At 50.5% G+C, this 15,000-nt stretch overlaps 1 protein-coding gene across 1 annotated transcript in view; it reads left to right on the top strand.

The window, feature by feature from the left end:
• The window catches only part of LOC123502976 (LIM domain-binding protein 3-like), a 70,617-nt gene extending 57,181 nt beyond the window's left edge, over positions 1 to 13,436 (top strand). The window contains exons 6-12 of the mRNA XM_045252275.1: positions 4,244 to 4,804; positions 7,837 to 8,103; positions 8,646 to 8,879; positions 9,709 to 10,054; positions 10,458 to 10,795; positions 11,063 to 11,169; positions 11,703 to 13,436. Coding sequence (XP_045108210.1) covers positions 4,244 to 4,804; positions 7,837 to 8,103; positions 8,646 to 8,879; positions 9,709 to 10,054; positions 10,458 to 10,795; positions 11,063 to 11,169; positions 11,703 to 12,291 — 2,442 coding nt within the window. The 3' untranslated portion in view covers positions 12,292 to 13,436. The remainder of the gene's footprint in view (positions 1 to 4,243; positions 4,805 to 7,836; positions 8,104 to 8,645; positions 8,880 to 9,708; positions 10,055 to 10,457; positions 10,796 to 11,062; positions 11,170 to 11,702) is intronic.
• Positions 13,437 to 15,000: the final 1,564 nt, after the last annotated feature.

Raw genomic sequence — 15,000 nt, 5'->3', positions numbered from 1 at the left:
AAATGAAGGGAAAGTATTGGGAAGATGTTAATGGGTGAGATGAAGGGAAGGTAATGGTAGTAAATTTAATGGGTTTTTATGAAGTAAACTAGTGAAAAATGGAAGTTAATGGGTTTTATAATAGGGAAATGGGTGTGGGAAGTGAATATCATGGGGAAGTGAAGGGAAAGGAAGGGGGGGGGGTGAGAAGAAAGATGGGTGGTAAAAATCATGGGTTTTTCGAGATGGAGAAATCAAATGAATGGGGAATAATAGATAATGGGGGATTGGAAGCGATATTATGGAGTGTGGGGAAGATAATAGTGCTATTAATGGGGTTTAATGTCATAGTTAAGGAAGGATACAAATGAATGGGGGATAATGGGGAATGATAGGATTACGAGATGATGGGGAGGAAAAAGAAAGGTAAAAGGGAAGAAGGCTAAAAATAATGGGGACTTGAGATGTTAAAAATGAGAAGGATAAATGAATGGGAAATAATGGAGAATGGGAGGAAGAGAAGTGAAAAGTGAAGTATAGAAGTGAATAAGGGAATAAAAATGAATAAAAGGGAGATAAGAGAAGGATATAAATGAAATGGGGGATCTGAATGGAGAATGAGAGGATTGGAAACACGACAAGGAAAATTGTGCTTCTCGATCATGAGATAAAGTATTGAATGATAAAAAAAAAAGGACAGATTCATTGATATGTAAAAGGATAGACGGACGGACAGACAGACAGACAGACAGAGACAGATAGATATTGATAGCCAGATAGACAGACAGACAGACAGAGACAGATAGATATTGATAGCCAGATAGACAGACAGACAGACAGATAGATAAAGACAGAGACAGATAGATATTGATAACCAGATAGACAGACAGATAGGCAGACAGACAGACAGACAGATAGATATAGATAGCCAGATAGACAGATAGAGACATAGATATAGATAGCGAGACAGACAGTCAGATAGGCAGACAGACAGACAGATAGGCAGACAGATTGATAAACTGGCCAGGAAATAGTTAGACTCAAACCACTACTTGCAAAACAAAATGAGGAAGAATAATCGCAATGAGTAACATAGAGACAAACTCAACTTATTAACTCCACAAAACATTACAGACTTAAATAAAACAATAACACGAAAAAATCAAATCTATAGATCTTATTGAAATATACAAAAAGAAAACGACGAATAAGTATGAAAGGTATAACTCAAGAAAACGTAGATAGCAACCAGGAAAATAACATACGAAATACAAAGATGAATAATCGTACGTACATGTGGGACGAGTAACAGGGGAGAGATGAATTAATGGGTCACTGTACAGATCATGGAGCAATATTATTCACTGAGGATGAAAGTTGTCACGGGTGCTTCAGTGCGAGACAGTGACGCAAGCCTTGTAAATAACGGGACGAGAGGTGAATTACTGGGCCACTGTACAGATCATGGTGAAGTAATATTATGGTAACACTGAGGGTGAAAGTTGTCCCGGGTGCTTCTGAGCTAGACAGTGACGCAAGCCTTGTAAATAACGGGAGGAGAGGTGAATTACTGGGCCACTGTACAGATCATGGTGAAGTAATATTATGGTAACACTGAGGGTGAAAGTTGTCATGGGTGCTTCAGAGCGAGACACTGACGCAAGCCTTGTATTGTTGGTTGAGCCTTGAATGTGAAGGATATGATAAAGATAAATTGATAGATAAAGGATGGATTGACACAGACAGATAGATGGTTAGAGACAGACAGACAGACACACAAACAGACAGAAATAGGTTGAGAGATGAGCAGACAGATCGATTCACAATACGAGTAAAATCAAAGATAAGAGATATTGACAGACAGGCAAACGGACGGAAGTGCACAGTGATAGACAGGCACACACACACGCATGTACGTAAGCACGCACGCACGCATGCACACACATACACAAAACACACACACACACACACACACACACACACACACACACATACACACACACACACACACAGAGAGAGAGAGAGAGAGAGAGAGAGAGAGAGAGAGAGAGAGAGAGAGAGAGAGAGAGAGAGAGAGAGAGAGAGAGAGAGAGAGACACACACACACACACACACACACACACACACACACACACACACACACACACACACACACCGCGTAGTGTATTGGTTAGCATGCTCGACTCACAATCGAGAGGGCCGGGTTCGAGTCCCGGGGCGGCGAGGCAAATGGGCGCGGCTCTTAATGTGTGGGGTGTGTTCACATAGCAGTAAATAGGTACGGGACGTAACTCGAGGGGTTGTGGCCTCGCTGTCCCGGTGTGTGGAGTGTGTTGTGTCTCAGTTATAGCCGAAGATCGGTCTATGAGCTCTGAGCTCGCTCCGTAATGGAGAAGACTGGCTGGGTGACCAGCAGAAGACCGAGGTGAATTACACACACACACACACCCGGTAGCTCAGTGATTAGAGCGCTGGCTTTACAAGCCAGAGGACCGGGTTCGATTCCCCGGCCGGGTGGAGATATTTGGGTGTGTCTCCTTTCACGTGTAGCCCCTGTTCACCTAGCAGTGAGTAGGTACGGGATGTAAATCGAGGAGTTGTGACCTTGTTGTCCCGGTGTGTGGTGTGTGCCTGGTCTCAGGCCTATCCGAAGATCGGAAATAATGAGCTCTGAGCTCGTTCCGTAGGGTAACGTCTGGCTGTCTCGTCAGAGACTGCAGCAGATCAAACAAACAGTGAAACAGTGAAACACAGCAAGCAGGCAGACAGACACACGAGATGGCCAAAGGAACGATCACTGAGCCTCCTTTAACCTGGGGTCGAAGAAACAATTCTTTAAGAGTGTGGCCACCGCGTGGGAGGGACGGGGAGACGGGGGAGGGGGAAGGGGGGCCTAGCAATCCCCGCCCCCGTGTGTGGTCCCCGGCGCCCCAGTGTGGCCCTCGCTGAGGTAGTGGGGGGTGGGGTGTGGGGTGGGGTTAGGGCGCGTGCCGGCGTAAAAGGGTATTTTTGTTAGCTGATGCAGTCCATTTCCGTGGCCAAGGTGGCGGCGCCGTCGGGTGGTGCTTCAATATCTGAGCGCCGTGGGGGGCAGCGCGCCACTCTGAGCCCTGAGAGAACCACAAGTCTTCGCTCAGCCCCGCCGCCGCTCGCCGCGCCGGGCCGCGCCTCGCCCCACTGCGGCTACTGAACCGGCGAGGGAAAGCTGGGTGAATTATGACACACTAACCTTGCTGGTGGCAGCCATTTTGATTTCTTTCATTTTGACTGCTCACGAAGAAGGCAAAGTGCACCGAGATTGTTCCCTTGTGTGCCGCCGCCGCGCCTCGGGGTCGCCCGCCCAGGGAAAGGAGCGGTGGAGGAAAAAACTCAGATTACGATGAGATTTTTTCCTAAGCTTGAGGAAAACGGAGTCTCTGGAAATGTTCTTATGAGTGGGAAGTGAAAAGAAAAAGAGGTGGAGGAGGTGGAGGAAGTGGAGGTGTGGAGGAGGAGGAGGAGGCGGCGGTGGAGGAGGTGTGGGGAGATGAGGCTTCAGCTTGGGCCGGTTCGCGAGGCGTTTCCCAAGTCGTCGGCGCTGAGGCTTTGTGTCCCCGCTTCTCAGGATATTGGGCGGCTTTCACTCCTAAATGGGTTTCATTGTTCACTTCTTAGCTTCTATTTAGAGGAGCGACCCGCGCCCCTTGCCGACCCTGGCTTGAGCGGCGCATGCAGAGTGCTTGGGAGGGCCATTATGCAGGGCCCCTAGGATAAAAGCGCCTCTGTGTTGAAACTGTGCACTTGCAGAAGCTGGAGTGAAAGGACAGAGCCGGCCGGGAAGTGGTCACAGTGCGGGGGAGGGAGGGAGGGAGGGAGGGAGGAAGATAGGGAGGGCGAGGAGGAGAGGAGAGTAATGGCAGCGAGAGGTCACGTGATGTGTGAGTATTGTTAGGGAGGCCACTCAGTCATTCTGTCTCTCCTGGAGTTTGTGTTTTTATTTCCTCGCGCCGCCGTGTGATCGCAGCCGCGCCCCTCGTGTCCTCTGCCGCTGATGGATTTTTCACACTAAATTACTCCACTAACTCGGGTCAGGGTGGCAGCTTTTGGCAACAGGATATTCTTCGTCAGTGGCACCGGCCCTGTAATCATCCCCGTGTGGCCGCGACTAATGGAATCCTCCTCCTCCTCCTCCTCCTCGTAGCATTTCTTCCACTGTTTTTCGTCTTTCTCCTCCCTTCCATGTCATGTCATCCTCTTCCTCATCGACTGCCTTCTCCTCCCGCAGGTATGTAATCAGCCGCGGGCTGCCTGGCCAGGGCTGCACAACCCTTGGCCTCACCGCCGCGCCGCGCCTCAGTCTCCTGCAGTAGTGAGGCGCCACGGGGATACTGAAAAGAAGCCCATGCAATACAGCCCCATGGCCGCCGCCGAGGACAGCCCGCCGCCATTCGCGTCTAGCAAGATGCCTGAGGGCGTGGCAGTGGCCCGGGTGCAGGGTGGCGTGGGAGAGCAGGCCGTGCCTCTCCACAGGGCCCTCACGGACGCCCTGCAAAGGAGACTGAGTGCTGAGGGCGATGAGGACACTGATGTTCCTAGACACACGTCTCCACAGGAGCCCCACGCCTCAGCCCTGCCGCCCTCCCCGCCACCACACCCACACCGACCCCCAAGCTCCATGCGGCGCACCCCAGACCGCAGCCCAAGACGGAGCCCCACCGCCCACACGCCCGAGGAGGACCGGCCGCCCAGTCCCGCCGCCCACACCCATACCCGCAGCAGGGCGCCCCTCGCCTTCTCCATCGACAGGATCATGGAGCCCACGCCCAAGCGGGTCAAGGTGACGGAGGTGAGTGGCGGTGATGGTGGTGGTAGTGTTGGTGGTGGTGAAGCTGAGTGTGATGTGATGGTGGTGAGTGTGAGGAGGTGGCGGTGAGTGTGAGATAATGGTGGTGAGTGTGAGGTGGTGGTGATGAGAATGGTGACTATGGGAGACGGTGGTGGTGATGAGGAAGTGGTGATGGTGGCGGTAAGAAAGAAATGGCGGTGGTGGTGATGATGATGGTGGTAAGTAAGAAATGGTGGTGGTGATGGTGATGGTGGTGGTGGTGAGAAAGAAGTGGCGGTAGTGGAGGAGGTGGTTCTCGATGGATCTTGCTTATCGTTGCATGAAATTATACGCATTATTTTGATTTACACAGCTGGAGGCAGACCGGGCCAGAAAATAAAGACACACGAATAGGAAGAAGAGCGGAAGGAGAGACGGAACGCTGGAGTTAAAAAGAACAGTACGAGAAAATAAAACTTAGAAATGAAAAAAAAAAAAAAAGTGAGACAGGAAAACCTTGTAATTCCGCCCATTTGTAATCCAGAGAGAGAGAGAGAGAGAGAGAGAGAGAGAGAGAGAGAGAGAGAGAGAGAGAGAGAGAGAGAATAACGCTGAACTTATAAGCATAATACTCGTATAAGGGATAGAGTCACATTAAAGGATACTCGTTCAGTACATGTCACCAACCCCTTCACTCGACACACATAGACCCCTCACTCGACGCACACAGACCCCTCACTCGACACACACACCCCCCTCACTCGACGCACACAGACCCCTCACTCGACACACACACCCCTCACTCGACGCACACAGACCCCTCACTCGACACACACAGACCCCTCACTCGACACACACACACCCTTTACTTGACGCACACAGACCCCTCACTGACGCACACAGACCCTCACTCGACGCACACAGACCCCTCACTGACGCACACAGACCCCTCACTGACACACACACACCCCTCACTCGACGCACACAGACCCCTCACTCGACGCACACAGACCCCTCACTCGACGCACACAGACCCCTCACTCGACACACACAGACCCCTCACTCGACGCACACAGACCCCTCACTCGACGCACACAGACCCCTCACTGACACACACAGACCCCTCACTCGACGCACACAGACCCCTCACTCGACGCACACAGACCCCTCACTCGACGCACACAGACCCCTCACTCGACACACACACACCCTTCACTTGACGCACACAGATCCCTCACTCGACGCACACAGACCCCTCACTCGACGCACACAGACCCCTCACTCGACGCACACAGACCCCTCACTCGACGCACACACACCCCTCACTCGACGCACACAGACCCCTCACTCGACGCACACACACCCCTCACTCGACGCACACAGACCCCTCACTCGACACACACACACCCCTCACTCGACGCACACAGACCCCTCACTCGACGCACACAGATCCCTCACTCGACGCACACAGACCCCTCACTCGACACACACACACCCCTCACTCGACGCACACAGACCCCTCACTCGACGCACACAGACCCCTCACTCGAGACACACACACCCCTCACTCGACGCACACACACCCCTCACTCGACGCACACACACCCCTCACTCGACGCACACAGACCCCTCACTCGACGCACACAGACCCCTCACTCGACGCACACAGACCCCTCACTCGACGCACACAGACCCCTCTCTCGACGCACACACACCCCTCACTCGACGCACACAGACCCCTCACTCGACGCACGCAGACCCCTCACTCGACGCACACAGACCCCTCACTCGACACACACAGACCCCTCACTCGACGCACGCAGACCCCTCACTCGACGCACACAGGCCCCTCACTCGACACACACCTGGCTTCTACACAACTGACACGACACACACCTGGCTTCTACACCACTGATACGAGACACACCTGACCTCTACACCACAGACAGGACACACACCGTTGACAACCCGGCTAGTGATCTCTGCGGCTTTTTAAAACACTGGTGACAGGAGAGGCAGCGTTTAAAGACCATATTATGAAACATTTCAGAGCCACACCACTACTTTCTAAAGGCTTTACTTGAAGTCACACGAGTTTTTAAGGGTGATTCTTATGGTTCTAGTGACAGATGAACATGATTTCTGTATTACTGATAGAAGAAACAGTCTTGATTATACAGTTTATCATCTCCGTGGCCTTGGAAAATGGTTGTAATGAGAGAATAAGCGTTTAAGATTTGTCACATGCTACACGCCTGCCAGCTCAAAGACACACACACCACGCATTTCACGATTACTAATAAATAAATAAATAAATAAATAGAAAAGTTAATTAAGAAATATTAGTCTAAAACGAAAAAAATATCGCAATAATTAAAACTATATGTAAAGGATTTTTTTTTTTCCGTGGTCTAACAGTCGCCGCATCTGTTGGTACTCCTGACGCCACTCTGTAGCTGGCCACACCATACACTCATACACCATTGACACCATCATCAAACCACATAACATCATCACTAACAGCAAAATGTATAAGTAAAGCGAGGCACAAATATACCAAATGTTTTTCCTCTTATTTCTTCACTCACCACTCGTTCCTCACTCACCACAGTCACCACGCATCATCACAGCACCTTACACTATCACCTGTACTCACCACGCACCATAGGAAGCTGCAGTGACGGAGGAATGAAGGTCAGAAGGTGCGAAGTAATGTAAACACGAGTAGAAGTCACTCACGCCGCACTGACGCTAATGGTGGTGTGTTTCTGCCTTTCTAACGGGGCCTCTTGTTTTGTTTTGATCTTGGCTACTTGTTTTACTGTTTTCGCCACTACTACTACTACTACTACTACTACTACTACTACTACTATCATCACTATCTACTACTACTACTACTACTACTACTACTACTACTACTACTACTATCATCACCATCACTACAATACTACTACTACTACTACTACTACTACTACTACTACTACTACTACTACTACTACTACTACTACTACTACTACCTACTAACAATGCTAACACACCTTTCCCTTCTCCAGGTGACCAAGGCTGCCTCCCCAACCCCTACCCCAGTACGACCCTTAGTGGCAAGACGACCCCTGGACCCCAACACCTTCCACGACCCCCACGCCAGTCTGCGAGACCTCCACGACCCAAGACTGGCGGGGCTGAGGGCACTGTACGACCACCACCACCACCACCACCCCCCTCTCCCCCAGCAGCAGGGGCGAGCCAAGGAACTTCTACACGACCCCCGCGCCAGGGACCTCCTCGCCCACTACCCCTTCCTCTACCACTACTACCAGGTACGACCACGGTGAGGGGAGGGAGAGGGACGTGGAAGGGGCTGGGGAGAAGGGTGATGTGGGTGGTGAGGGGGATATTGCTAGTAGTAGTAGTAGTAGTAGTAGTAGTAGTAGTAGTAGTAGTAGTGCTGATCATGATACTGATAATGAAAATGTTGATAATAAAAATAATAATAATGATAATAATAATAATGATAATAATAATAATAATAATAATAATAATAATAATAATAATAATAATAATAATAATAATAATAATAATAATAATAATAATAATAATAATAATAATAATAATCAATAACAATAATAATAATAATAATAATAATAATAATAATAATAATAATAATAATAATAATAATAATAATAATAATAATAATAATAATAATAATAATAATAATAATAATAATAATAATAATAATAATAATAATAATAATAATAATAATAATAATAATAATAATAATAACGTAACTCTCTCTCTCTCTCTCTCTCTCTCTCTCTCTCTCTCTCTCTCTCTCTCTCTCTCTCTCTCTCTCTCTCCACAGGCTGGAGGTGTCTTTCCCTCCTCCAGTGCCTCTGACAGACCCTCCCCCTCCGCCTCCACCACCTCGCAGCCCGCGCCGCTACCCCCGCCGCCCGCTGCCGCCCACCTCAGCCCCGCACCCGCCCACAGACTCACGCCCCACGCCCTCTCAGCTTTCACACGCCTCGACCTCCTGAAGGGGCGGACGCAGGCGCAGACGCAGACCTCTCCCGCCCCTTCTCTCGTCTACACCTCCGTAAGTCAAGTGATAGAAGTCTTCGGGAGGTTAGGTTAGGTTAGGTAAGGTAAGGTAAGGTAAGGTTAGGTTAGGTTAGGTTAGGTTAGGTTAGGTTAAGGTTAGGTTAGGTTAGGTTAGGTTAGGTTAGGTTAGGTTAGGTTAGGTTAGGTTAGGTTAGGTAAGGTTAGGTAAGGTTAGGCTAGGTTAGGTTAGGTTAGGTTAGGTTAGGTAAGGTAAGTCAAATAACAAAGTCGTAGGAAGGAGAGCCAATTAGAAATGTACTTTTTTTCCTTCTTTTTTTATATCAGCCAATAGTAAGCGTGTTAATATTTCGTGCCAATAAATTGATTGTTTTTCTTTTTTCTTTTTATTTCTTTTAGTCTTATCGAATTACCATGTCTTATTTACCTTTGTTTATTCATTTATTCTTCTTCATCATGTGTTGTGTGTCTCTATTCCGTCCTCATTCACTTCTTCATGTCTGTTTGTCATATCATTCCCTTCTCTCTCTTTTCTTATTCTATCTTGTATGTATCACTCTTAAGATATCTACGTACCTCTTTCTCTTATTCTGTACCATGTCAATCTTCCCCCTTTCTACCTCCCTCATTCTTATCAGCCTTATCATCCATCCATCTTCTTTTTTTAGTATCTCTCCCTCTCATCTCTCTTTTATTCTCCCTTTCATTCTCTCTTTTATCTCTCTTTATCATTCTGTCTCGTATCTACTACCTTCCTTCCTTCTTTCAAATCAGTCTTATCATCCACTTCCCTTCCCCTCTCTCTCTCTCTCTCTCTCTCTCTCTCTCTCTCTCTCTCTCTCATCACCTTTTTCCTCCTCCCGCAGGCGACGACGAAGGCCACATCAGACTCCCCAGTACCACGCCCCTACGACCTCTCCATGACGGGTCCCGCTGCCCTCTCCCGCACCACCATCGCCACCACCACCACCACAACCACCACCACCACCTGCACCACCACGCCACCCTCCCCCGCTCGCTCCTCCTCCCCGAGAGTACCCGAGGAGACCAGACCCCGCTCATCCCCAGCCACATCCCCAGCCCCTCCATACATCCCTCTCCCTGCCCCGGGAGTGGGAGGGGCGGGGAGGCCTGGAGATGGGGGTGCAGGGGGTGTTAGTCGTCCTGGGCCCCCTGTCACCGCCCCCAGCTCACCTCCGTCCCCCCAGACAGGTAAATCCTATGCTGCTGTTACCCCTCTTCGCTCCTCCAGCCCGTGAACCGCTGCGCTAAAGATAGGATGAAAAAAATGTAATCTGCTTAGCAAGTTGAAACTAGTAAGATTACACAAAAAAATGAAATAAAATAGAAAAAATAGCATCGTTGTACCAGGAAAGAGAAAGGGAGGGGGAAAAACAGTAGATGAAATGTATTATTATTATTTAAATCTCGCACGCATTGTAAAACTTGAGTGAGGGAAAGATTTATTATACACGAGGTGAATGTAGAAACACGACACAAGGCCACACTCTCACACACACACACACACACACACACACACACACACACACACACACACACACACACACACACACACACACATACCTGTCCCTCACATCTTTCTTTTTCCCCACAGCCAAGCCCCTCAGCGTCACATCACCGCCCACACCAGCAACCAGAGGAATACCCACGCCCTCCCCCGCCCACACCACATCCCCAACCACGCCCGGCAGCACCAGCCTCGCCACCATCGCCACGAACACGCCCGGGGTGGTGGTGGCGGAAGTGGTGGGCGCCAAGAAGGGTGTGGGCGTGGTGGGCGGGAGCGGGGGTGGGGGTGTGGGTGGGGGAGTGGGTGTGGGCAAAGCGCAGAAGACGTTTACATGTCCTGAATGTGGCAAGATTTTCAACGCACACTACAACCTGACGCGCCACATGCCTGTACACACTGGCGCCCGCCCTTTCGTGTGTAAGGTAAGGGGACCACTCTCTCTCTCTCTCTCTCTCTTGCTACTCTCGATTCCGTATAAAAAAAATGGTAAATACGGTAAATAAATCAACTAGACACACGCAAAACATAAACATGACAAATTACTGAATAAATAAGGAAATAAATATCTAGAGAACACCACTTCAATCCGTCCAACAGTGCAAACCGCAATCCACCACGCTCCACCTAACAACTATTCACTCCACTGCAGTTATCTAACAGCCTGCCTTCTCTCCCTCTCCCCGCTGCAGGTGTGTGGCAAGGGGTTCCGCCAGGCGTCCACGTTGTGCCGCCACAAGATCATTCACACCTCGGAGAAGCCGCACAAGTGTCAGACGTGTGGGAAATGTTTCAACAGGTGAGTCACGCTGCTATTTAGTCAGTCAGTTAGTTAGTTAGTTAATTAGTTAGTTGGGGTTTGAGTTTAGTATTTAGTCAGTTAATGTCAGTGTGTCAGTGAGTCAGTCAAAGTTTGAGTGTGATATCTATTCATTCATTCAGTCAGTCAGTCAAGGTTTGAGTGTGGTATTTATTCACTCGTTCAGTCAGTCAGTCTGTCAGTCAGTCAGGGTTTGAGTCAGATATATATACTCAGTCAATACTTAATTCATCGCGTCAGTTACCTGATAATATTCAGTTTAATAGTTCATGAATATATTTGAGGACTCACTTTTTTGTCAACATGTCGAGTTAAGGTGTAGTAGTAGTAGTAGTAGTAGTAGTAGTAGTAGTAGTAGTAGTAGTAGTAGTAGTAGTAGTAGGTGTGTAGCTGAGGAGTGGAGGGGAGGCGAGAATAGTTCCCCTCCCCTGTAGTGACGTGAGGTGATGAGGGCGTGATGACAGGCCACTGCTGGGTGTGTGAGGGAGTAACGAGGTGGTGTGTGTCGGCAGGTCCTCCACGCTCAACACGCACGTCAGGATCCACCAGGGCTACAAGCCGTTCGTGTGTGAGTTCTGCGGCAAAGGCTTCCACCAGAAGGGCAACTACAAGAACCACAAGCTGACCCACTCTGGCGAGAAGGCGTACAAGTGCCACGTGTGCAACAAGGCCTTCCACCAGGTGTACAACCTCACCTTCCACATGCACACCCACAACGACAAGAAGCCCTTCCAGTGCTCCATCTGCGGCAAGGGATTCTGCCGCAACTTCGACCTCAAGAAGCACATGCGCAAACTGCACGACAACTCGCCCTACACGTCCTCGTCGCCCTCCGTGTCGCCCGTGGCCGAGGGCGCCTCGCACGCCGGCTCCTCCACGGTGCCCCTACCGCGACAGTTCTCGGTGCTGCCTTCACTGGTGGGCAGCACCGCCTCGCTGCCCACCAGCATGGCAGCCCTCACCTCGCTCTCGCACTCCCCCCACAACATGCCGCCGCCCCTGCCCTCCCACTTCATGAACCCCTTCCTCATCGCGCCGCCCGCGCTGCCTGTTGCCTCGGCCGCGCCCTACCTGCACAAGATTCCCTCCCTGCTGGGCTGATGGCTGCTGCTCGCCCACCTAGCCGCTGCCTCCTGACGGGCAGGTCACGGCGGCCAGGTCGTCCCTCACGTCAAGCCAAAGACACTTCGTTCCCGCACCGGTGGGCGGCCCGCGCCCCAGATACCAGTGCCCGTCAGCCTCTAGTCCCCCGCTGTCTCGTGGGCGCGGGGTGGCCGGGCACCACCGCCCATCCTTGGGCTTCATTTCATATAATATCACTCCCGACCACCCGCCCCGCCCCGCTCCGCCCCGCCCTGCCCTGCCCCGCCCGTCTCCCAGTGCTCAAGACAGTCCCTGAGTCGCCGCCGCCGCTCCTCACCCGGACACTCGCTGAGTTACAGAAGCAGCTCGCCTCTTGGCTGTGATGAGCGGCATGGGAGGAGCGGCCGGTGAGGGGCGGGACCCCACGTGTGCGCGGGGAGGGTGGGGGCGGACATGGCTGTAGCTGTTCCCGCCGCCCCGTGACTCCCTAGCGTCAGGTTGTTATGTCGTCAGCTGTTCCCTTGCCACGTCTAGTCAGCCGCGTCGTCACGTGACCCTGTACATACTGTGCATAGCCCTCAGTGTGCCTCATGTATCATATACATGACGGATGCATAGACCCTCAGTGTATATACCAGACAGTGTCCCAGGCGCCACGCCGCCCTGGCCCGCCGCCCACGCCCCGCGCACACACACATACACACACACACACACACACACACACACACACACACACACACACACACACACACACACACACACACACACATACACACACACTTCTACAATCATGTTAGCCGGATCACCTATACACGAGCGGCGCGTCCAGCCACTCCATCCTGTGTGCCAGTCCCGGTGATAACGACCACAAGCCAGGCAGGAGCCAATCACGGCGAGGATTACCTGTGACGTCACTAATCCAAACACTCGCCCTCCACCAATCCCGAGGCGATGTCCAGCCGACACTACCGACCAGCCGGCCAATCAGGTCACGGCGACTCGCTCCCCAGGACACCACGCGACGAGGACCAAGAACCACCACTGAACACACACACACACACACACACACACACACACACACACACTAAACACACAACTATCACACAAAACACCCAATCCTCACTCCCCGGGCCAGTTTGCAAAATAAAAAGTGATCACATCCATAACAGCATTTTTTTTCATTGTCCTTTTCCTGAGTGGGTGCGGATCAGGGGCTGCGTGGAGGCTGGTTTCTTTTAAGCCGAGGCTGCCCCGCACGCCACAAAGGACTCACCACACCACAGCCACCGGCTTTTAAACGCCACACCAAAACTCACCCGAGAGAGAGAGAGAGAGAGAGAGAGAGAGAGGTACTAAAAATGTTTATATAGTGTTGTTTGCAGTATGTTCCCATCTCTCTCTCTCTCTCTCTCTCTCTCTCTCTCTCTCTCTCTCTCTCTCTCTTGAATCTCACGCCGTAAAAACCTCTTGAATCCTCCCCTTTCCCATCCTCCCTCCCACTCTCCCTCGCCCTTCCCACAAACGTAGCATTTTTCCGCCACTCCACAAAACGCTTCTCCCAACTGCGAAAATGAGCAGATATTTTGTTATTCTGAGCCACGAGAGGGAAGGAAAAGAGTGAGGCGAGGGGGAGAAGGTGTGTATTACTCTCTCTCTCTCTCTCTCTCTCTCTCTCTCTCTCTCTCTAGCCGTGCCCCCCAAACAAAAACAATCTCTGTACTCTTTGCTATATTAGTGAATCTGTTTCACTTTTACGAAAAACATTACTACGCTTTATAGCCCTCACCATCCTCCTCTTCCTCCTTCTCTCCCTCCTCCTTCTCCTCCTATTCCTCCTGGCCCTCTTCGTCTAACGTTGCCACAGATTGCGAGACAAGCAAAGGAGGTGAAAATATCAATAAAAAACAACAAATAACGAGCAAAATAACCACATTCAGCATTCCCACCTTGAAAAAATTTACCTGGCCACGTAATTTGGGTTTCTACCTGTGAGGAGGAGGAGAAGGGAGAAGCGGCGGAGAGAGGGGAGTGAGAGCAGGGGAAGAGCGGAGGTGGTGTTGTGTGGCGACTCTCGGCAACCTGGTAATCCATTCTTTTTAATCCGGTAGACCAAGTAGGGTGTGAACTCCATTGGCTGGCTGGGAGCGTCCGAAAGCCCCCGCGCCTGTCCTCGCCTCACTCCCGTCGGTGCTGCTGCTGCTGTGTCCCCCCTCTCTCTCTCTCTCTCTCTCTCTCTCTCTCTCTCTCTCTCTCTCTCTCTCTCTCTCTTTCGCTCCTATTCTCCTTCTCTTCTTCCTGTTCGTCATTCTCTTCATCTGTGTGTGTGTGTGTGTGTGTGTGTGTGTGTGTGTGTGTGTGTTGTGGTTGGCTTTGTTATTCTGTTCTTGTTCTTGTTCTTGTTATTCTTGTTTTTTTTTCCTGTTCGATATCTTTCAACGTTCTATTATTATTTTTTTTTTTTTTTTACTCATATCGTTGATGGTTGTTGTACTGCACACACACACACACACACACACACACACACACACACACACACACACACACACACACACACACACACACACACACTACTCTCTCATAATAATCTCTCTCTCTCTCTCTCTCTCTCTCTCTCTCTCACACACACACACACACACACACACACACATCCAACACAAGCATACACACCAAAAACAAACGATAGAAACGCACCAACACCACAAAAACAAACACACACACACACAAACA

The sequence above is a fragment of the Portunus trituberculatus genome, chromosome 13 (genome assembly GCF_017591435.1).
Source record: "Portunus trituberculatus isolate SZX2019 chromosome 13, ASM1759143v1, whole genome shotgun sequence".
Lineage (NCBI taxonomy): Eukaryota > Metazoa > Arthropoda > Malacostraca > Decapoda > Portunidae > Portunus > Portunus trituberculatus.
This window is presented reverse-complemented; position numbering and strand designations above follow the sequence as displayed.